Source organism: Aythya marila, assembly GCF_965140915.1.
Source record: "Aythya marila genome assembly, chromosome: 18".
Taxonomy (NCBI): Eukaryota; Metazoa; Chordata; class Aves; order Anseriformes; family Anatidae; genus Aythya; species Aythya marila.
Window position 1 is genome coordinate 3,962,083 of NC_139059.1, and position 16,387 is coordinate 3,978,469.

General features: G+C 56.2%; 1 protein-coding gene across 1 annotated transcript in view; it reads left to right on the forward strand.

The window, feature by feature from the left end:
* CACNA1G (calcium voltage-gated channel subunit alpha1 G) overlaps positions 1 to 16,387 on the forward strand; it is a gene marked incomplete at its 5' end in the record, with an annotated part of 128,339 nt that overhangs the window by 18,718 nt on the left and 93,234 nt on the right. The window contains 2 exons of the mRNA XM_082775190.1: positions 14,789 to 14,900; positions 15,074 to 15,207. Coding sequence (XP_082631316.1) covers positions 14,789 to 14,900; positions 15,074 to 15,207 — 246 coding nt within the window. The remainder of the gene's footprint in view (positions 1 to 14,788; positions 14,901 to 15,073; positions 15,208 to 16,387) is intronic.

The window sequence follows — 16,387 nt, forward strand, 5'->3', positions numbered from 1 at the left end:
CACCCAAAGCCCAGGTTTCCTCGGGCTCTGGAGCCTCCAGCTCCTGCCCAGCCCTCGGTGCTGCTTCCCCTGCGTCTCTCCCATGCGTAGAGCGGGGCAAACAAATTACCCATGAATAATTTATCTAATCTATTAGCTTGACGAACGTCACCGCATTCCTTCCCCGGCCTGCCCAGATCACAACCTCCTTCCAGCGCAGAGAATTCCTTCCCCCCGCCGCTTCCGCTGGTGCTTTTTGGCTCGCCCTGTTTGTTTGCAGACCGTCTGCCCGCCTGTGTTGCTTGGATGGCTCCGACCGCGGCCGCCTTTGATTCGGACACGTAGCTCGCTCCGCGGGGTTCTGACCCCTGGAGGGGCGAGATGCGGCTCTGAGAACCCAGGTTTTTGCCCTGAGCAGCTGCAGCTTTTTAATTTCGAGCTCGCTCTCTGCAGCCGGCCCCCGAATTTCTCAGCAGCGCCGTTCCCGTGGCCCGGAGGCTCCCGTGGGAAGTGGGGCAGGGGGGCACTCGCCCCTTCCCTGGCCCCTTTTCCCCTTATTATTTTTTATTTTTTGTGGTGCCCTGGGGCCAGGGCTGCTTTCTCGGTGTGAGCACCCCACAAACATGCAGTGTGGTTGGGGGGTGCTGTGGGGGGACACGAACTGCCCCCAAATCCTCCTATCCTTGAGGTCTTTTCCTGGGTTAGGGTCCGAGTGTGTCCTTGCCAGTGCCTGGGGGATTGATTTGGTTGTGAGCCTTCCTGGAGGAAAAATGAGGCCAGCTGTAGGGCCCCTTTCCTCCAGCTCCTTTTCAGGTGCAAAACCACAGCAGTGCGAGGGGTCTGGACCTTTTTTGTGGGGTATTTTGGTCCTCGCTGCAGTTCTGGGTGCGATGGGGGCTGCAAACGGGGCAGAGACACAGCAGGAGCCATAAATAATCCATGAGGATGCCCCGTGCCAAGCCTCGGGCTGGGGCTAACCCTTAAAACACCCACCAAAAGCTCAGGTTGTCACAGGGAAGAGCAGGCTCCGAGGTCCCACGGGAGGCACCCAGCGGTCCCGGCCCCTCCACAGCCATCCCCAGGCTGGGGACAGGGCAGGGAGAGCGGCTGGAGGAGGGGAGGGACCCTGCAGAGGGGAGCAAAAGAGCCGCCCTCCGTGCCCAGCCCTGCAGCCGCGGTAATTAAATATCAAGATCCACCCCCCCCTTTCTAGCAGCCTGTTTCCACTTATCCTTTATGGGCGATTAATCAGGGACGGGGAGCTGACGGCGCTCAGAGGCGCGTCTGAGCGATGGGAGGGATGGAGATGAGGGGGGTAGGTGGTCAAAGGCAGCTGCTGGGGGCCGAATCTCCCCGTGGCGAGGGAGTTTTGGGGGGCAGAGGGGTTTGGGTAGGGTCATTTCTCCTGGCTTGGCAGTGGGAGCCTGCCTGGTCCCGGAGGGCTTTGTCCCCCCGCAGGTGCCTCCCCCGTGCCCGGTGGTGTCCCGGTGCCGCTGCGCTGGGTTGGTGAGTGGCAGCCGTGCTAATTGCGTCTGAATCCCAATTAGCCACGAGGGAAATGTGCAGAAATATGGGAAGTAAACAGCTCGGGGCAGAAATTCCCCCTGCTTTGGGGAACCTTCCGCTAGGACAGGTTTCCTGCCCCCCTTTTCCCTCTGCGGGCTGCTCCCCCCGGCACACGGGGCACTTTTTGGGGTGCTGATCCCCCCCCCCCCTCTCAGGACAGTGCCGTCACCTCCGGCCCTGCCGGTGCCCCCGCAGCCACAGGGCTCAGAGGATTTAATTCCCTCGGCCTTTCGCCACGGGTCAGCCCTTTCTCTGGCTCCCCTCCAGCTTTTTGGGTCGTCTCTCAGAGAAGTCGAGCCATGAGGTTTGCCCCAGCTGGAGCACGGACCCACAGCTTCGCAGGCGAGCGTCCTGCTCGGTAGATATTTATACTGCAGCAGCAATGTTAAAAATAACAAAAATCAGAGCAGGAAGTTGTAGCAGGGAATGAAAATCTGGCGTTGAGCTGTGGTGCCTGGTGCGTGCCAGGAGTGCCCGTCCTCTGCCACCTCCGGCCCCGCTCCGGGTCCCCTCCTCTCCGCGGGTCCTTGTCCCGTGTGTTTGGGGCACGAAACCTCCCCGAATGCCTGCAGGCGTGGTTCTCAGCCCCGACGTCTTATTTGGGCTCAGCTCAGACCTTTTCCCTGTTGACACAGCTTTGCCTGAGCTCGCAGGGCCGCAGCACGGTGACCTTTCCCGTGTTTGCCGTCCGTGCTCAGGATCGGCCGTGCCGTGGCAGCGTGGCTCTGCGCCACAATCAGGGGGGCAAAACCCCTGGCAAGGGCAAGCACCTTGTAAAAACGTTTGCGTGCTCACCAAGCTGCTCAGGCTAGCACCCCGTGGCTCTGCTGCTGCCTCCCCCTTTGCCTTTCGCTCCCCCTTTCCTTGCACCCGATGGCATTTCAGCCTCCTTGATCCAGGGCTGGGCTCTTCCCGCTGCCAGCGCAGGGCAGCAGCGTGTCCCTGGGCAGCGGGGACCACATTTCCCAACCGAGGGCAGCTCCATCCCTTCCCCACGCAGCTCCCAGCACTGTAACCCCTGTACCTGGCAAACATTTCCCCCTTTAGGAGGGCTCTCCAAGGGTTAAGCACGCTGCAGCCCTGCCCAGCTTGGCGCTGGCTCCCTCTCCCCAGCGTGTGACCGTGCTCGCCCTTTCCCAGGCAGTGGCTGGAGCTGCCCGCGTGGGTGCAGGACCCACAGGAGGGGACCAGGGCCGGGTATGGGACCCATGGGAGGTGATCGGGGCCCCCACACCCGCTGCTGGCCCCGCACCACAGCCAGGACCCACGGTGTGGACCCCCAGAGGTGGCTGCGGGGCTTCCTAGCAGAGCACAGGGAGGAAGGGGTGGAAACTGGAGAATCGGAGATGATGCTGGGTGGAAATTGGAGACGATGCTGGGAACTCAGCCGTGGGATTTGTGGGGGCTTGCCTGGCTGGGGCTGGGTAGCCGAAGTGATGGGTAAACCTTCCAGGGGCTGTCCCGGAGCATCCCCAGCCTGGCTCTTCCCAGGCAGTCCGAGCAGCGCGTGTCCCCAACCTTTGCCATTTATTATTATTTTTTTGCCATTCTATTATTTATCTTATTACCCGTGACGATGGGAGCTCGCTAACGTTACTTCTTGGCCAAGTCTTGCTCGCAAGCACTCGAGGGCGAAACGAATCGGGGTCACAGGAGGGTTTAATTCAGAGCGTTGTCCTTCAAGGGAAGGAGAAGTCAGACGAGAAGTTTTAAACATTTTATAAAAATATCCACGTGTGCTCAGCGCAAAACTCACCGTCTTCACCTAATTTAGAAAATGACTTTATAAGGGGAAAGATTTAACGCTGCTCTGTGGAGGGGAAGAATAATGAAGACGTCTGCACCAAAGCGCACTGTCACCCGAAGATCTCCACGTGCTTCTGAAAGGCTGGGAGAGAAATGATTTTTCTTCCCTGGTTTTAGAAACTGAGGCATGGGATGAGAAAGCCATCAAAGTGCAACTTCCCGGGCTAATTTTAGCCGTTTCAGTCCATAGCTCAGCACCTAAATAAATGGCCTGGTTTTAACAGACCCCAGGTCAGGTCCCTGGGGTAAAACCTGGAAGGAGCCCGGCTCCGTCGGCCTGCAGAGGTTGCGTGGGGCGGGAGCTGCCGTCGCTTGGCACTGCCACGAGCCCTGCCAGAACACCAGGAGATGAAGCTAACGAGAGCAAATTCATCCCAATTCCTCTGAATTTAAGTGGGGATGAAGGGTTTCTGTGCAGGAGGAGCTGTGTTTTGCCCAGGTGAGGTCAGTGCCCTTTGATTGCCCTGGGGTCAGGGCAGCTCGGTGTCTCCAGGCTTGGAGAGCAAAAGTTGATCCAATTTTTAAAGCCCCTTTGTCAGGCCCCAACCTTTGAAAGTTATTTAGCAAATATATACGCACTTAGCAATAAAAATAAAATTATTTAGCATGCTCCTTAAAGGAAAATGCAATCTGGCTCGCTCAGCTGAGCAGACGGAAAGGTTTCCAGGGTCACTCTCACCAGGAATAAATGCTGACGCGTGCACAAGCCAAGCTTTGCGTTTGGTGATCTTCGTGGGAATCCCAAATCTGAACAAGTGTGACCTGGGGACAAGCCTGGGAGGGGGAGCTGTTCCCAAAATGCTGGCTCAGGCTGGGCAGTTGTACCCCTGAGCCCTGCAGTGGGCCCTGCAGGATGCTCTCCTCCTAGGAAATGGTGCTGCTTTGGGAAGGACGTGGCAGGCTGGGGTTTTTTTATAGATGTCACCTGCCTGGGATGTTCCCGAGGTTGGGCTGAGCCAAGGCACGCTCCCTGCCCACCGCTGCTGTCCTGCCTGCCTCCAGCTTGGCTGTTTTTTCCCTATTTTTGGGGAGCACGAAGGCAGTGCCAGCAGGCCCAGGCTCCTCGCAGCCGCAGCGTGATGAGATGTGCAAGGCCAGATCAGGGAAAATCAATTAATGCTCAGAGAAATACCTGCGATCGGGACGGCAACCTTTCATCCCGCTCAGCCTTCCCTGTTTACCGCCGCAGAGGAGGAAGGCAGGAGCAAAGCAGCCTGGCAAGGCGCACAAAACCAACCTCCTTCCCCCAGCTGCTCTGCTCCTGCTAATTCGGCTCCCCGCAGCATTTACACGCAGCCCCGAGCAACCTCGAGCGGCACTCGAGGTTGCTGCAGATGCGATGGTGTTTGTAGCGAGGGATGCTGCGGTCACTGCACTTGTTCCAGGCAAAGGCAATGAGAATTTTATGAGGTGCAAATGGATGGTGAGAGCTTGGAAGTGATGGGTTCCCCCGCCCCGTGCTCGCACGCCCTCCTCTCAGCACCGGCAGGGCTCAGGGAACAGATGGGTATCAGGGCTGCGAGATGCTCCGAGCCTGGTTTCTGTCGGAGGTGCTGCTGTGGTGGTTAAAACCTGCTTCTGGCTGTGGGATTCATTAGGGCCCCGTCTCCAGGGTTCAGAGGGAAAGCAGAGCAGCTGCTGAAGATGGGGCCGTAACACCTAGACCTCCTCCAGAGCAGTAATGGGATTAGGAAGAAGACAAACACCGAGTAGCCTCATCCATGATGGCTTTATTTTCTGCTTCCTCCTTGCCTTTCGCTTTATTCGTTAGGAGGGGAACACACATTTTGCATTAGAGGGCAGACGATTAAACCACCTGGGACTGAGAGAGGTACCGGTGATCAGCTGGAACGGGGAGGCTGGAGCTTTCTCAGCTGTTTCTGAGAGCTTCAGCCGCAGATAACAGAAGTGAGAAGTGGATGGGGAGCAGGAGGGGAAGGTGAGGCTGTGATAGAGCAGGGGGCAGGACAGCGAAGGGCACGAGCTGCAGCCTGCAGTTGTTTCTGCAAGGCTTATTAAGGGAGAAGAAACCGCAGGGGTTTATTTTGTGGAAATTCTTTAGTTTCACAAAGATTTGTGCACGGGGAGCAATGAGATGCTGGACCAAGCGTGTGGCAAGGAGCCGGAGGGGGAGCCTTGCCCTAGCCCCCAGCTGGCTGGTGCAGGCACCCCCTGTGCTGTGCCCGCAGGCAGCGAGTTTGGGGAAGCAAACTTTGGGAAGCGAGCTCGCCGCGCTGCCTTGTCCCGCACATGCCTGATCCCTTGCCGGTGTTTAGTCACACTTTGTCACCGTGATATTTTGACGTGGCATCAGGATGTTTCAGCTCACGCACGTGGATGTCGCCTGCAGACACCTGGAGGAGTGACTCAGGTACAGGGCAGCGCTGCTGGGGAGCTGTGCACGGCGTGTCCCTGCCCGCTGGTCTGACCGTGCCCGGGCAGCACCCGCTGCTTCAAACTCTTCATCCCCTCGGTGCCGGGGAAATTTGGTATGATGCTGCTGTTGGGGGGTACCAGCTCTGTCCCCAGCAGCGTGTGAGGTGCTCTCTGCCACTGCCACCACCCGCGGGGTGATGCTCTTGATGCTCACCCAGGTGTGGAAGCTCGCGCCGAGGAGCGCTCTGTATTTTTGGGCTTAGGCTTGAAAATCTGAAGCGTGCAAGATGGTCTCTGTCTAATTAAGTACTTAACCTGCAATGAAATGTTGTATTTTGTGTTGGTGTTTTTTTTTTAGAGAGGAAACGTTGGCTCTGTTTCCAAGTGAAACAGAAGCAGTCCAGTTGGAAACTCGTCGTCATTCAGACTTTGTAAATATCTTTTTTTTTTGGAAGCCAGGTTGGAAAATGTAGCCAAAACTTTGCGGGTACTTCGAGTTGCCCCAAAGCTTTTCCATGCAAACACCTTTGCATGTAAAGTGGTACCCGGTGTTAATTGCTGTAAGCCATTAAGTGGAAAGGGCTTGGTAGTTGGGTAGCTGGGTACAGCTCCCATGGGCTCCTGGAGGAGGCTGTCACCTTGGTTATCATCGCTGTTGTGGAAACTGAGGATACCCAGGGATTGCCCTGTGGAGCAGCCCCAAATGGTGTCCCCAGGGCATGGCGCTGGTGACAGTGCAGGGAAAACTGGGGGGACACGGGGTACAGCCCCTGATCTGCTTTATGTGTCACCTGCCTCCCTTGGAGGCAGCGCTTCTGGTTCCTACAGCGTCTGCCCTGCCTCGGTCTGTAGGGTTAAAACGATGCCGGGTTTGTCCTTGGGTTTGTCCTCTGAGCTTTTTGCAGAGCTTGGCTGGGTTTCCCCGGGGGCTTTGAGCTCATGCCCTTCTGCGATTAAAATACCAGGGTGGGAAAGAGGAGGGAGCTGCCGCAGCACTCGTGGCCGGCAGCTGGGCGCTCCCCAGTCATGCTGGAGCTGGCGCAGCAGGGAAGGGGACTGTAACACCGCTGCCCTGCCCGGAGCTGTTCCTCTGCTCATTCCCAAGCTGGTTTTCACCCTGTCTATGGAGAGCAAATGGACAAACCCCAGGGTGTGAGCTCCATCGCTTCCAGAAAGGAGGGAGTGTGTGGAGCCTCTGTCTTTCCAAGGCCTGGAGGATGCTCTTTGGAGGGCAGGTGGTGGAAAGAGGCAAGCCTGAGCAGTACCCTCTCATTGGAAGGGGTAAAAATGAATAGAAATGCCCTCTTGGAAATGCCCCAGAGCTGCTTGCCTCTGGAGATCCGGACAAACCTGTCCCCGGGGCGCCAGGGGCAGCATCTCCTCCTCCTCCCAGCTGTGCCGCTGCGGGAGGCTCAGCCCCGAGCACCCCTCGTGCCCGGTGCCTCTGTTCCCCATCTCAAATCTCACCCGCGAGCATCCCTCACCCAGGCGCCTGCAGAAGGATGGTGGCTTGGGAGGGCTGGGAGTAGAAGCTGGTCGCGCATCTCCAATGGATATGGAGATGATTTGTTCAGCGTGCTGGGCTCCCAGCTCCTTTCCTACCAGCTCTTCCCTACGAGGCTTTCCCTGGCTCTCTCTCAGCAGAGGGAATTCCCTTTCTGCCCGAGCTGCCTTCCCTTCTCCAGCTGCAGCAGCATCACCCAGGCAGGTTTGTGGTCCTCGGCCCGATACCTCGCTGTATTGACTTCCTGCCACCCCCTTGTTAGGGCAATTAGGGAATCGCTGCATTAATCAGTGGCTGCTGCTGACCCCGCCGAGCTGTGCAGCGCCTGCGTGCCCCGCTGCAGCTGCCGACACCTCCTGCCCTGGATGAATCTTTCATGCGCTCGCCTCGTGTATTTTTAATAGGCTGGGGCTTGGTGAGGGCGCGTGTGGGCTGCTGGCAGGGTTTGGGGGGGCACAGGGCACCCTGAGGATGCAGGGGTGAAGGGAGAGGGGTTTGGGCTCTGGATGGGTCCGTGGGCAGTGGGGGACTCGAGGTGGTGCTGGGCACGGCAGCACCTTGCTTTGGGAGCTTCCTCCTCGGGCACCACTGGAAGAGGAGGAGGAGGAAGAGGAGGAGGAGGAGGGAGACGTCCCCTCCATCTGTGCGCTGCCCTGGGGAGGGGCGTAAATCACTGGCTGGTGAAAATAGGAAATGGGAAAATAGGAAACGTGCTGGTTTTGCTCAGGTTTTGAAGCCTGCAGGAGCCTCCCATGGCTGCTCCCTGCCTGTTTACGGGGGCTGTAGGGGTTTCCCTCTTTGCCTGCCCCCACGAACCTTGCTCTGCCCTCTGCTCCAGCAGCGAAGTGCAGGGGATGCTCTGCAAGCAAATACCCTAAACGCACAAATCTATTTTTCTCCACTTTATCCCAATCTGCCATCCCATGCGTTTGGGATCTCCTCCGCTCCGCCCTGCCCTCTCCATCCTTCCTGCTTCGGTCTGAGCCTGGCTGACCGCTGCGGAGTCCCCGGCACGGGACCACTCCTGCCCCATGTGTGGCCACACAGAGGCATCGCTGCCGCTCCTGAGCTCCGCGGGCGTTACATAAATCCGCCCCGTACCCAGCTCGTGGACGTCACTGAGCTCTGTCCATGCCCATAACATCATTGTTGCCATGGGAACCAGCGTACTTCCAAGGGGGAAAAAAGTAGAAGGAGACTAAAAAAAGGACAAAGAAGGAACAAAATAAGACAAATATGTGACATATCCCAACGACGTGTCGGTGTAGGATGTTGTAAAGATTGCGCTGCAACTTGTTTGGGAAGCCTTGCATAACAGTTTGGTCTTGGGCAATGCAGCAAGCTGAATCGGGGACGGTGAAAACCTGCTAGTACCCCAAATATCCCGAGCGAGGCGGAGGCTGTAGGGCACGGGCACTGCCTGCTGCAGGAAGCACGGCTGATTTTTGGGCTCCTTGGGGCACCCTTGCCCTGCTGCTGGCAGCCTGTGCCCGGAGCTGTGCGGGAGGCTCTGTGCACACGGGGGCTTTGCCTTGCAGAGCACCAGCTTGCTGCACTTGTTTGCTGGAGCACGAGGGAAAGCTGCGGTGCAGCAAGCCCTTGGATTTCCTCAGTTTACCCCCCCATGAGCATGCATGGCTGGGAGGTGGCGGAGCGTCGTGCTGGGAATATGTCCTGGGTGAGCAGCCAGCAGTGCTGCTCTGCCATATCCATCACCAGCGAGCTCTAAGGGCAGGCTTTTTTAAGGGACTTTTTGCAGCCAGTGCGTTTAAAAGCTGTATATTTGGGGGTTGAGTGTGTATCCACTCCACACTTAAGGCGTGGTGGGAGAAGGAGCCTTAAATATATTATCGAGCACCAGTGATGGCTCCGGCGTACTTAGCGAGTTCTAAATTGTGACCCTCAGTTCCTCCTGCAGCAGGGGAGTCCATTAGGGAGGATTTTGCTGCTCATCTTGTGAAATGCCACGCATGAGCTGCTGGGGAGGGCGCTGCTCCTTGGGGCTTCCTAACGGGGTGGGCTGGGAACCACAAGGGATGGGGTGTTAGGGGATGACCCCACAGCCCCGAAATGTCAGCAGAAGGTGCTGGAACAGTGATGGGTATGGAGAGGGTGAGAGGTTGGGGTTTTGCTGAGTGGTGTTAGGGCAGTGTGTTGGGAATGGTGTGGGAAGCTGGACCCAGGGCTCCCTGCGGTTCCTAACGGGTGTCCCAAGCCTCCGCCGTGCTTCTCCCGCACCCCTCCGTGGGACAGGTGTGAGCAGGACAGCAATGGGAATCTGGGCTAAATTCACACCGAAGTGCTCTAGCTTGGGATTTTATTGTGTTATTTAATTTCTTATCAGAAACAGCTCCCCCCCCTCTGGTGCTGTTCCCGCGGCCGGGCTGCTGGTGGCCGTGCCAGCCCTCCCAGCTCAGGAGCTAATTGTGAGCGATACGCAGGGCTCTGCTTAAAAGCTCCAGCTCCTGAAGTTTGGGGATTATGCAAGGCACTCAGCTCGCAGGGTTCTTTTTATCTGCATTTTTTTTTTTTTTTCTCTTTAAGCAGTAAGATTTTAAACCCTTTTGGTTGCTGGAAAAAAAAAAAAAAAAAAGCTTGAAGTTTGAATCTAAAAGGCAAAGGGGAAACAATTCTGCAGCAGTCAGGCAAGCAAGAGCCTTGTCAGGATTTTTTTTTTTTCTTTTTCTGACAAAACACCTCTTTTATCGAGCTTCAGCCCCTCTAAATACAGCATCTTTTCTCACTCCATCACCTGAGCAGGCTCCTCTGTGCTGCGGAGCAGGCGCCACACTCCCCTGGAGCAGCAGTTGCGTTTCCCAGGCAGGGGGAAGCCTCCCCTGAGCATCTCTGGCAGCACAGGTTTGAAATCTTTGGGAGAAAATGAAAAGGCGATTAAGGCGATTAATCCCAGAAATTCCTATTTTCCTCTATTAAAGAGTTTTGCTTCCCTGCCAAGCAGCGATGAACCTCCTCTGCGCTCTGATGGGTGCCAGTGGCATTTTGGGGCACTTTGTGGGGTTTTGGCTGCCTTTAGGTCTCCGTGTGGCTGTGGTGCAGGGGGTGCTGCGGTGTAGCACCTGCAATGGCTGCAAGGAAAACTGAATGAAATGAAATTTCAAACCCTGTGGCATGAATAATCGCCCTGTTTGGGTTTCCCAGGTGTAATTGCAAAGCTGCAAGAATTAAAACAACCTCCCAGGGCTGAGGGGAAGCAGTCTGAGAGACCTGCAGAGCAAGGGGGGAGCACGAGAGGCCAGACAATATCCCCAGAGGCCACCCCTGCCAAAACTTCACGTGTTCTTGCTTGTCCCCACACCATGGCCATGCTTTCAGGGTGGCACCATGATGTTTGGAGAGCTCCCAGGGGCTGCGGTGCCTCTTGCACGTGCTGGAAGCACGACGTGGCTGCTGCCCTTAATTTTGAAGGAATACCATTAAAAAAAATGAAATAAACCCCAATTAATTGTGCAGGGTTGGGGTAGGATTGCAGCAGGAATCCTACAACCTTTCTGCCAGGTGTGACATTCGGAGCCTTCTCCTGGTGGCCTGGGCGGTCGGTGGCAGAGCTGGGAAGGGGTTTTTATTTCCATCCGCGAAGCAGATTAATTCTGAGGGCTTTTCACTTCCCTCGCGAGCGGCCTGAATTAATGTTTTAGGATTTTGGTGGCTGCCGCCTCCCTCTCCCCCAAAGGCCAGACCCTGGAAGTCCCATTATGCTCTTGTCAAAGGGGCTATTTCTGGAATTGATGATAGGAACGAAGCCTAAAACTCCGTTCTCATTAACGTCTGCGGCTTATCCCGGCGTCGCTCCTAAGCTGGTGGGACTCGGTGGCACTGCAGGGGAAGGCTGTCATTTCAACCCAATTTTCGCATCACATTTGCACAAGAATTTCCAGGCCTCGCCAGCACTTTCTGCAGGTTTGCTGAACAGCAGCAGCTGTCCCAGAGAGCAAAAACTTTGCAGGGCAGGAGGGAAATGCCCAGGAACTGTCCTGGTGCTGCCATCCCCGAGCCAAGGAGCGCGCCTGCAGCTGCCGCTGCCCTCCAGCAGCATCGTCCCTTTTAATTCCCTTGCTGGCAAATTTGATCCAAACTTCTGCAACCGAATCATAGCGAGCATAATGCAATATCTTTCTCTTTTGATTATATTAAGCTGGGTAGCGCTGGCTAATTGAATCCTGGGTTCTTGCCTCTTAATTATGGGAGGTCGTGCTCAGCCGTGCGCACGCAGGTGGTGCCGGGGGGAGGCGTTTGAGGGCGTTCGTTCAGGGTGAAGGCTCCTTTCCTCGCAAGCGCTTGGCTTCTGTTTTTTTTTTATTTTCTTGTGCTTTTCATTATTTGCAATTTCAGAGAGAGGTCACGGCAAAAGTCTTGCTGGATCTTTCTGGAAAGGGAGCACCTGTGAGCGTTTCAGCTCCGACCAAGCCGATGGTAAAATTGTGGGGTTTTAAGAATGGCTCGGGGTGGGCAGGTGACCCCAAAAGCGGGGACTCTCCAGCGTCCTGTGGCATAGAGAGGATTGTTTTGAGTGTTGGTCGTGCATGTGTGACACGGGTTCCCTGCACCAGGAGGGCACAGCCACCGCAGGGCCAGCTCAGCACCAGCAGTGCCTTGGCGCAGGATGCGGTCTTGATGCGGTGCCACTCAGCGTGGTGAGGAGCAGTGGGGTCTGTGTGGGGCTTCCTAAGCCCCGTGCTCCCTGCTCGGCTTTGCCCCTTCGCTGCCAAGGCAGCAGCAGCAAGCAGTATTCAATAAAGCACCTTCTGCTGCTGCTAATTGAAGTTTTCCTTTGTCAGCCTCTCCCTCAAACAACAGTAGGTACAAAGCCGTAGCCATCAGCACTTTGTGTGGCTCTGAAAATCCCATTAGCAGAAGAAAGAGCTTGAAGTTCCATTCAGCTGGAAAAAAAAAAAAAAAGGGAAAAATAAAATAAAATAACCCCCAACCCTGTGATCTATCAGCTGCACATTAACATATCGCCCCGTGCACCAGCAGGCTCCTGTGCCGGCCCTGCCCCGGGGATATTTAATCAGGGAGAAGCGTTATATTGGACTGAAAATGTGTTTGCCTGAGGGAGCGATGTGCTGATAAGTGGGTCTGCGGTCAGAGCCGGGCAAAGAAAAATGCCAGCAGCAGATAAAATCCCATCCTGCTCCCAGCCCCCCTCTCCCCAGGCTGTTTTTCCACCCTGTTTTTCCACCCTGTTGCCTGTTCTCAGAGCCGGGGTGCCCGTCGTGGCAGTGAACGCAGGGACCAGGCACCAACCCAGGTCGTGTTCTCATTTCGGCCACGTGAGGAGAGCTGGGCCTGTCTTCTGCCGCCGGGAAAGAATTTATTTGCAAGGATTTGCCTGGCTGGGGAAGCTTCCATCTGTCCGTCTGTCTCGTCGGGTTCCCATCTGACCAAGCGGGCTCCTTCTGAGCCTTGAATATTTCGCGCAGCCCTTGTCAGACGCACACTCATTCTGTCACCAATTCGGGATCTTGCAGGCTTTTTTTTTTCTCTTTAATTCCTGATTTTCTCGAAGGGCTTTGCAGTTCATCACTGGCAGAGCCGTGGATGCTTTCCAAGCCCCCCCAGGCCAGAGAACGCCCGCGGATTTGGCGCGGCTGCTACCGGAGCCTCCTGCCCCCTCCTGCAGCCTGCCCTCTGTGCGTGCCCCCGCAGGGCTATATTTGGGATAAATATTCCAGCCCGTAGCCGCGACCTGACAGTCGGAATTTCTATTCCGATATCTTGTAAACATTTCTTCAGATTAAAGGATCCAGATTGCCAGGGACCGGGCGGTGACTCAGCCCCGTGTGATTTCGCAGGAATCGGAGCGGGGTCGTCCTGCGGCACCGCGTGCTCTGGCCCCGCGCCCCACCAGGCAGGCACCTGCTGGTTCCCCCACACCTTTTCCTTCTCCAGCCTGATAACGTGACAACACGGGCTCCAAAACATCGCCCAGCTCTGCATCGCAGTGAAAGCTCTCGTCTGACGGGGGCTGCGTTCATTTGGGTACAGGCACCGAGCTGCTGGCAGCTCCCCAAACGCTGCTTGCCTCGTGCCAGGGCTGGTCGGCCTCACCAGACACGTGTCCCAGGCTCACCTCTGGGTGTCTGTGTCCCAGGCTCACCTCCAGGTCTCTGCACCCACCAGCTGCAGCGTGGCATCCTTGTTATCCCTCAATTGAGATGCAAACCTCTAATTACAAGGTGGTGAAGGTGCGGAGAGGAGCTGCCTAAAGTGCGGCTTGATCCAGCCCAAAGGCAAGCACGGAGCAGAGGCCAGGAGCTTCCAATCCAGCCTCTCCCCTCCAAATTTACTTTTCCAGGCTTCAGCCCTATGGAAGACCCTGCAGCCACCAGACAAGGACGTCCCCAACACCGGGCACGGGTTGGGAAACCTGCTTGAGGTGCTCTGCCTTCCCCCTTGCAGCTGGAGGTCAAGGCTTAAAATATTCCTGAATACAACCGGACCCAGAGTGTCCTACCCACAGCTGGAAGCCCTGGTGCTGGCAGATAACCCCGGTGGTGACAGCTCCTTGGTTTCTTGTCCTTGTGCCCTTGGCAGCCAGGAGTTGGCTGGAAGAAGGATGCAGAGATTCAGTACCAGGCTCAAAGCTTCCCCAGGAGGATTTGCTGCAGCAGCGCGCCTTGTTACGTCCAAGCAAGTGCTCAGAGCCTGTCCCAGCAGCTCAGCTCTTCAACATTGCTCTGAGAGGCAACGTTTGGGCAGGGGATGGGCTCTGCGGGGACTCACTGCAGCCCTAAGCCTTTTAGGCGGCCAGTTAATGTTTTTGACAGCCTTAATTTGGACTGGGAATGAAAAGTTCAATCACTGGCTTCAGGGAAACGCCCCTGGGATAAGCTGTGACATAGTTAATAGAAAATTGTAATGTTGTTAAAGTGCTTTTCTGTGAAATGCCGGGAGAGGAAATTAATGGCGTGTTTTTTTCTAAAAGTTTATATCATTCTTTTAATTTAATTTTTTAATCCATCATATCAGCACTCAGCAGTCTCGCCACGCAACTTTAATTTTATAGCGTTTTTCACATTAGCCACGGCCACTGATGTCACCATGGGGAAAACATGCCACCGGTTTGCCACTCGGGTACCAAACAGCGGGCAGGGTCTCCGTGCAAAACCCCAAAATCTGACCCTTGGGCAGCAGCTCTTGGCGTGTGCCTTGCTGGAAAGACAAGGATTGTCTTTGATTCAGTGGTGACTGCTGGTGTACTGCGTTTGGGTGTTTCTTTGTGCCTGGTGCCAAATGGAGGTGAGGGAAGAAGGGGTAAGAAAAGGGTATTTTAAAGTTTGATGGTAGTTTTATGGAAAACTTGTGGTATTTAAGTGCACCAACCTGGGGAGCAGCAGGGCGAGGAGAGACAGCATGTGGAGTGTCCCGGATGGGACAAAACACCTTGGGGTCCTGCTGGCATCTCCCCCCTTCTTTTCCCTATCCACTAAACTGGGGACAAAGACCTGGACCGGGGTGCAGGAGCCCTGGGGGCGAGGGGATGATGAGGGGGGCTTGTGCTTGGCACTGTTGCTTCCTTGACCGCTCTCCGTGTAGCTGGTTCGAGCGGGTGAGCATGCTGGTGATCCTGCTCAACTGCGTGACGCTGGGCATGTTCCACCCCTGCGAGGACATCGCCTGCAACTCACCACGCTGCCGCATCCTGCAGGTACGGCCGGGCACGCGTGGCTTTTGGGGCGGGAGGGCTTCAAGACCCTTCCCTGCCCAGCAAAAAGCTGCGGTGGCCGGCAGCGGGGCCGTGCGCCCTTCGTCCCGCTCCCTTTTCATCCCGCTCCCTTTTCATCCTGCTCCCTTTTCATCCCGCTCCCTTTCCTTTGGCAGAGCTTCGACGATTTCATCTTTGCCTTTTTTGCCGTGGAAATGATAGTCAAGATGATCGCGCTGGGGATTTTCGGGAAGAAATGCTACCTGGGAGACACCTGGAACCGCCTGGACTTCTTCATCGTCATCGCGGGGTGAGTCGGGCGCCCCGGCTGCCCCCTGCCCGCGTGGGCTTCGTGTCTCATGTGCCAGGTCTGGGGAAAGGGAGCTCTGTGGTGGTGAATGCTGGGGTCCTGTGGGCTCCTGTGCCTTAGTGCTGTCAGCACCACCTATCCTAGAAGCCTACAATCTTTTAGGTTGGACAATACCATTAAAATCGAGTCCAACCGCTGACCTAACACTACTAAACCACGTCCTTAAGCCACGTCCACACATCTCAAATACCTCCAGGGATGGTGACACCGCCACCCCCCTGGGCAACCTCTTCCCAACCACCCTTTCCATGAAGAAATCCTCCCTGATATCCCCTCCAAACCTTCCCTGGTGCAACGTGAGGCTGTTACCCTCTCCTGTAGCAGGGACACCAGCCCAGAGGGGGACCCGCTGGTTGTCTCCATCACCCATGAGAGAGATCTCCAGTGCCTGGTGGTGGTGATGACAGTGTACTGGTGATGTTTGGCTCACAAGCACTGGTGGGGATGCAGCAGGAGCCGTTTGCTGCAGTTTTTGGCCAGCACATGCGTGTCCCGTGCCGCGCGGCCACCCTGCCTGGCGCTGGGCTTGGCTCTGCGGCGCTGGGGGCTTGGGTTTCATGTAGGCTGCCCGACGGGGGGGGTGTTCAGCAGATTGTTTGAAGCGCGGAGAGCTGCCTTCCAGGGAGGATATTTCAGTGAAATGTGCGTGATTGCCCTCTTTGTTGTTTTTGAGGGAAAGCAACCAAGTTTGCCTTTTTGAGCGTTTTCCTTTCCGAGGCACCTGGTTTGAGTTAAGGCTCCTCCAGCACCCGAGAATCTCCTGGCTGGGGCTGCAAATCCACATGAAAAGTGCCTGGCCCCCGGCCAGGGCGCTGAGTTTCTTTGGCACAGGATTCACTCACCGGCCCTCGCCTCCCCTCCCTCCTCCAAGAGCCCGGAGACCTTTTGGGAAAATGGCGCTTTTTTTTTTTCTTTTTTTTTTCTTTTTTTCTTTTTTTTTTTCTTTCCCCTCCTCGCTTTTGATAGAGCTGCAGATCAAATTTACTGGATTTTCCTGGAAAGGAGCGGGGCCCCTCCAGGCTGGGCCGTTTCCCAGGCGAGGGTGTCAGCCGGGCGCCTGCCGTCTGCCGTACGGGGCGCCGTGCCTGCAGGCTTCCCTTGCAGCCCCTGGTGTGCGCCC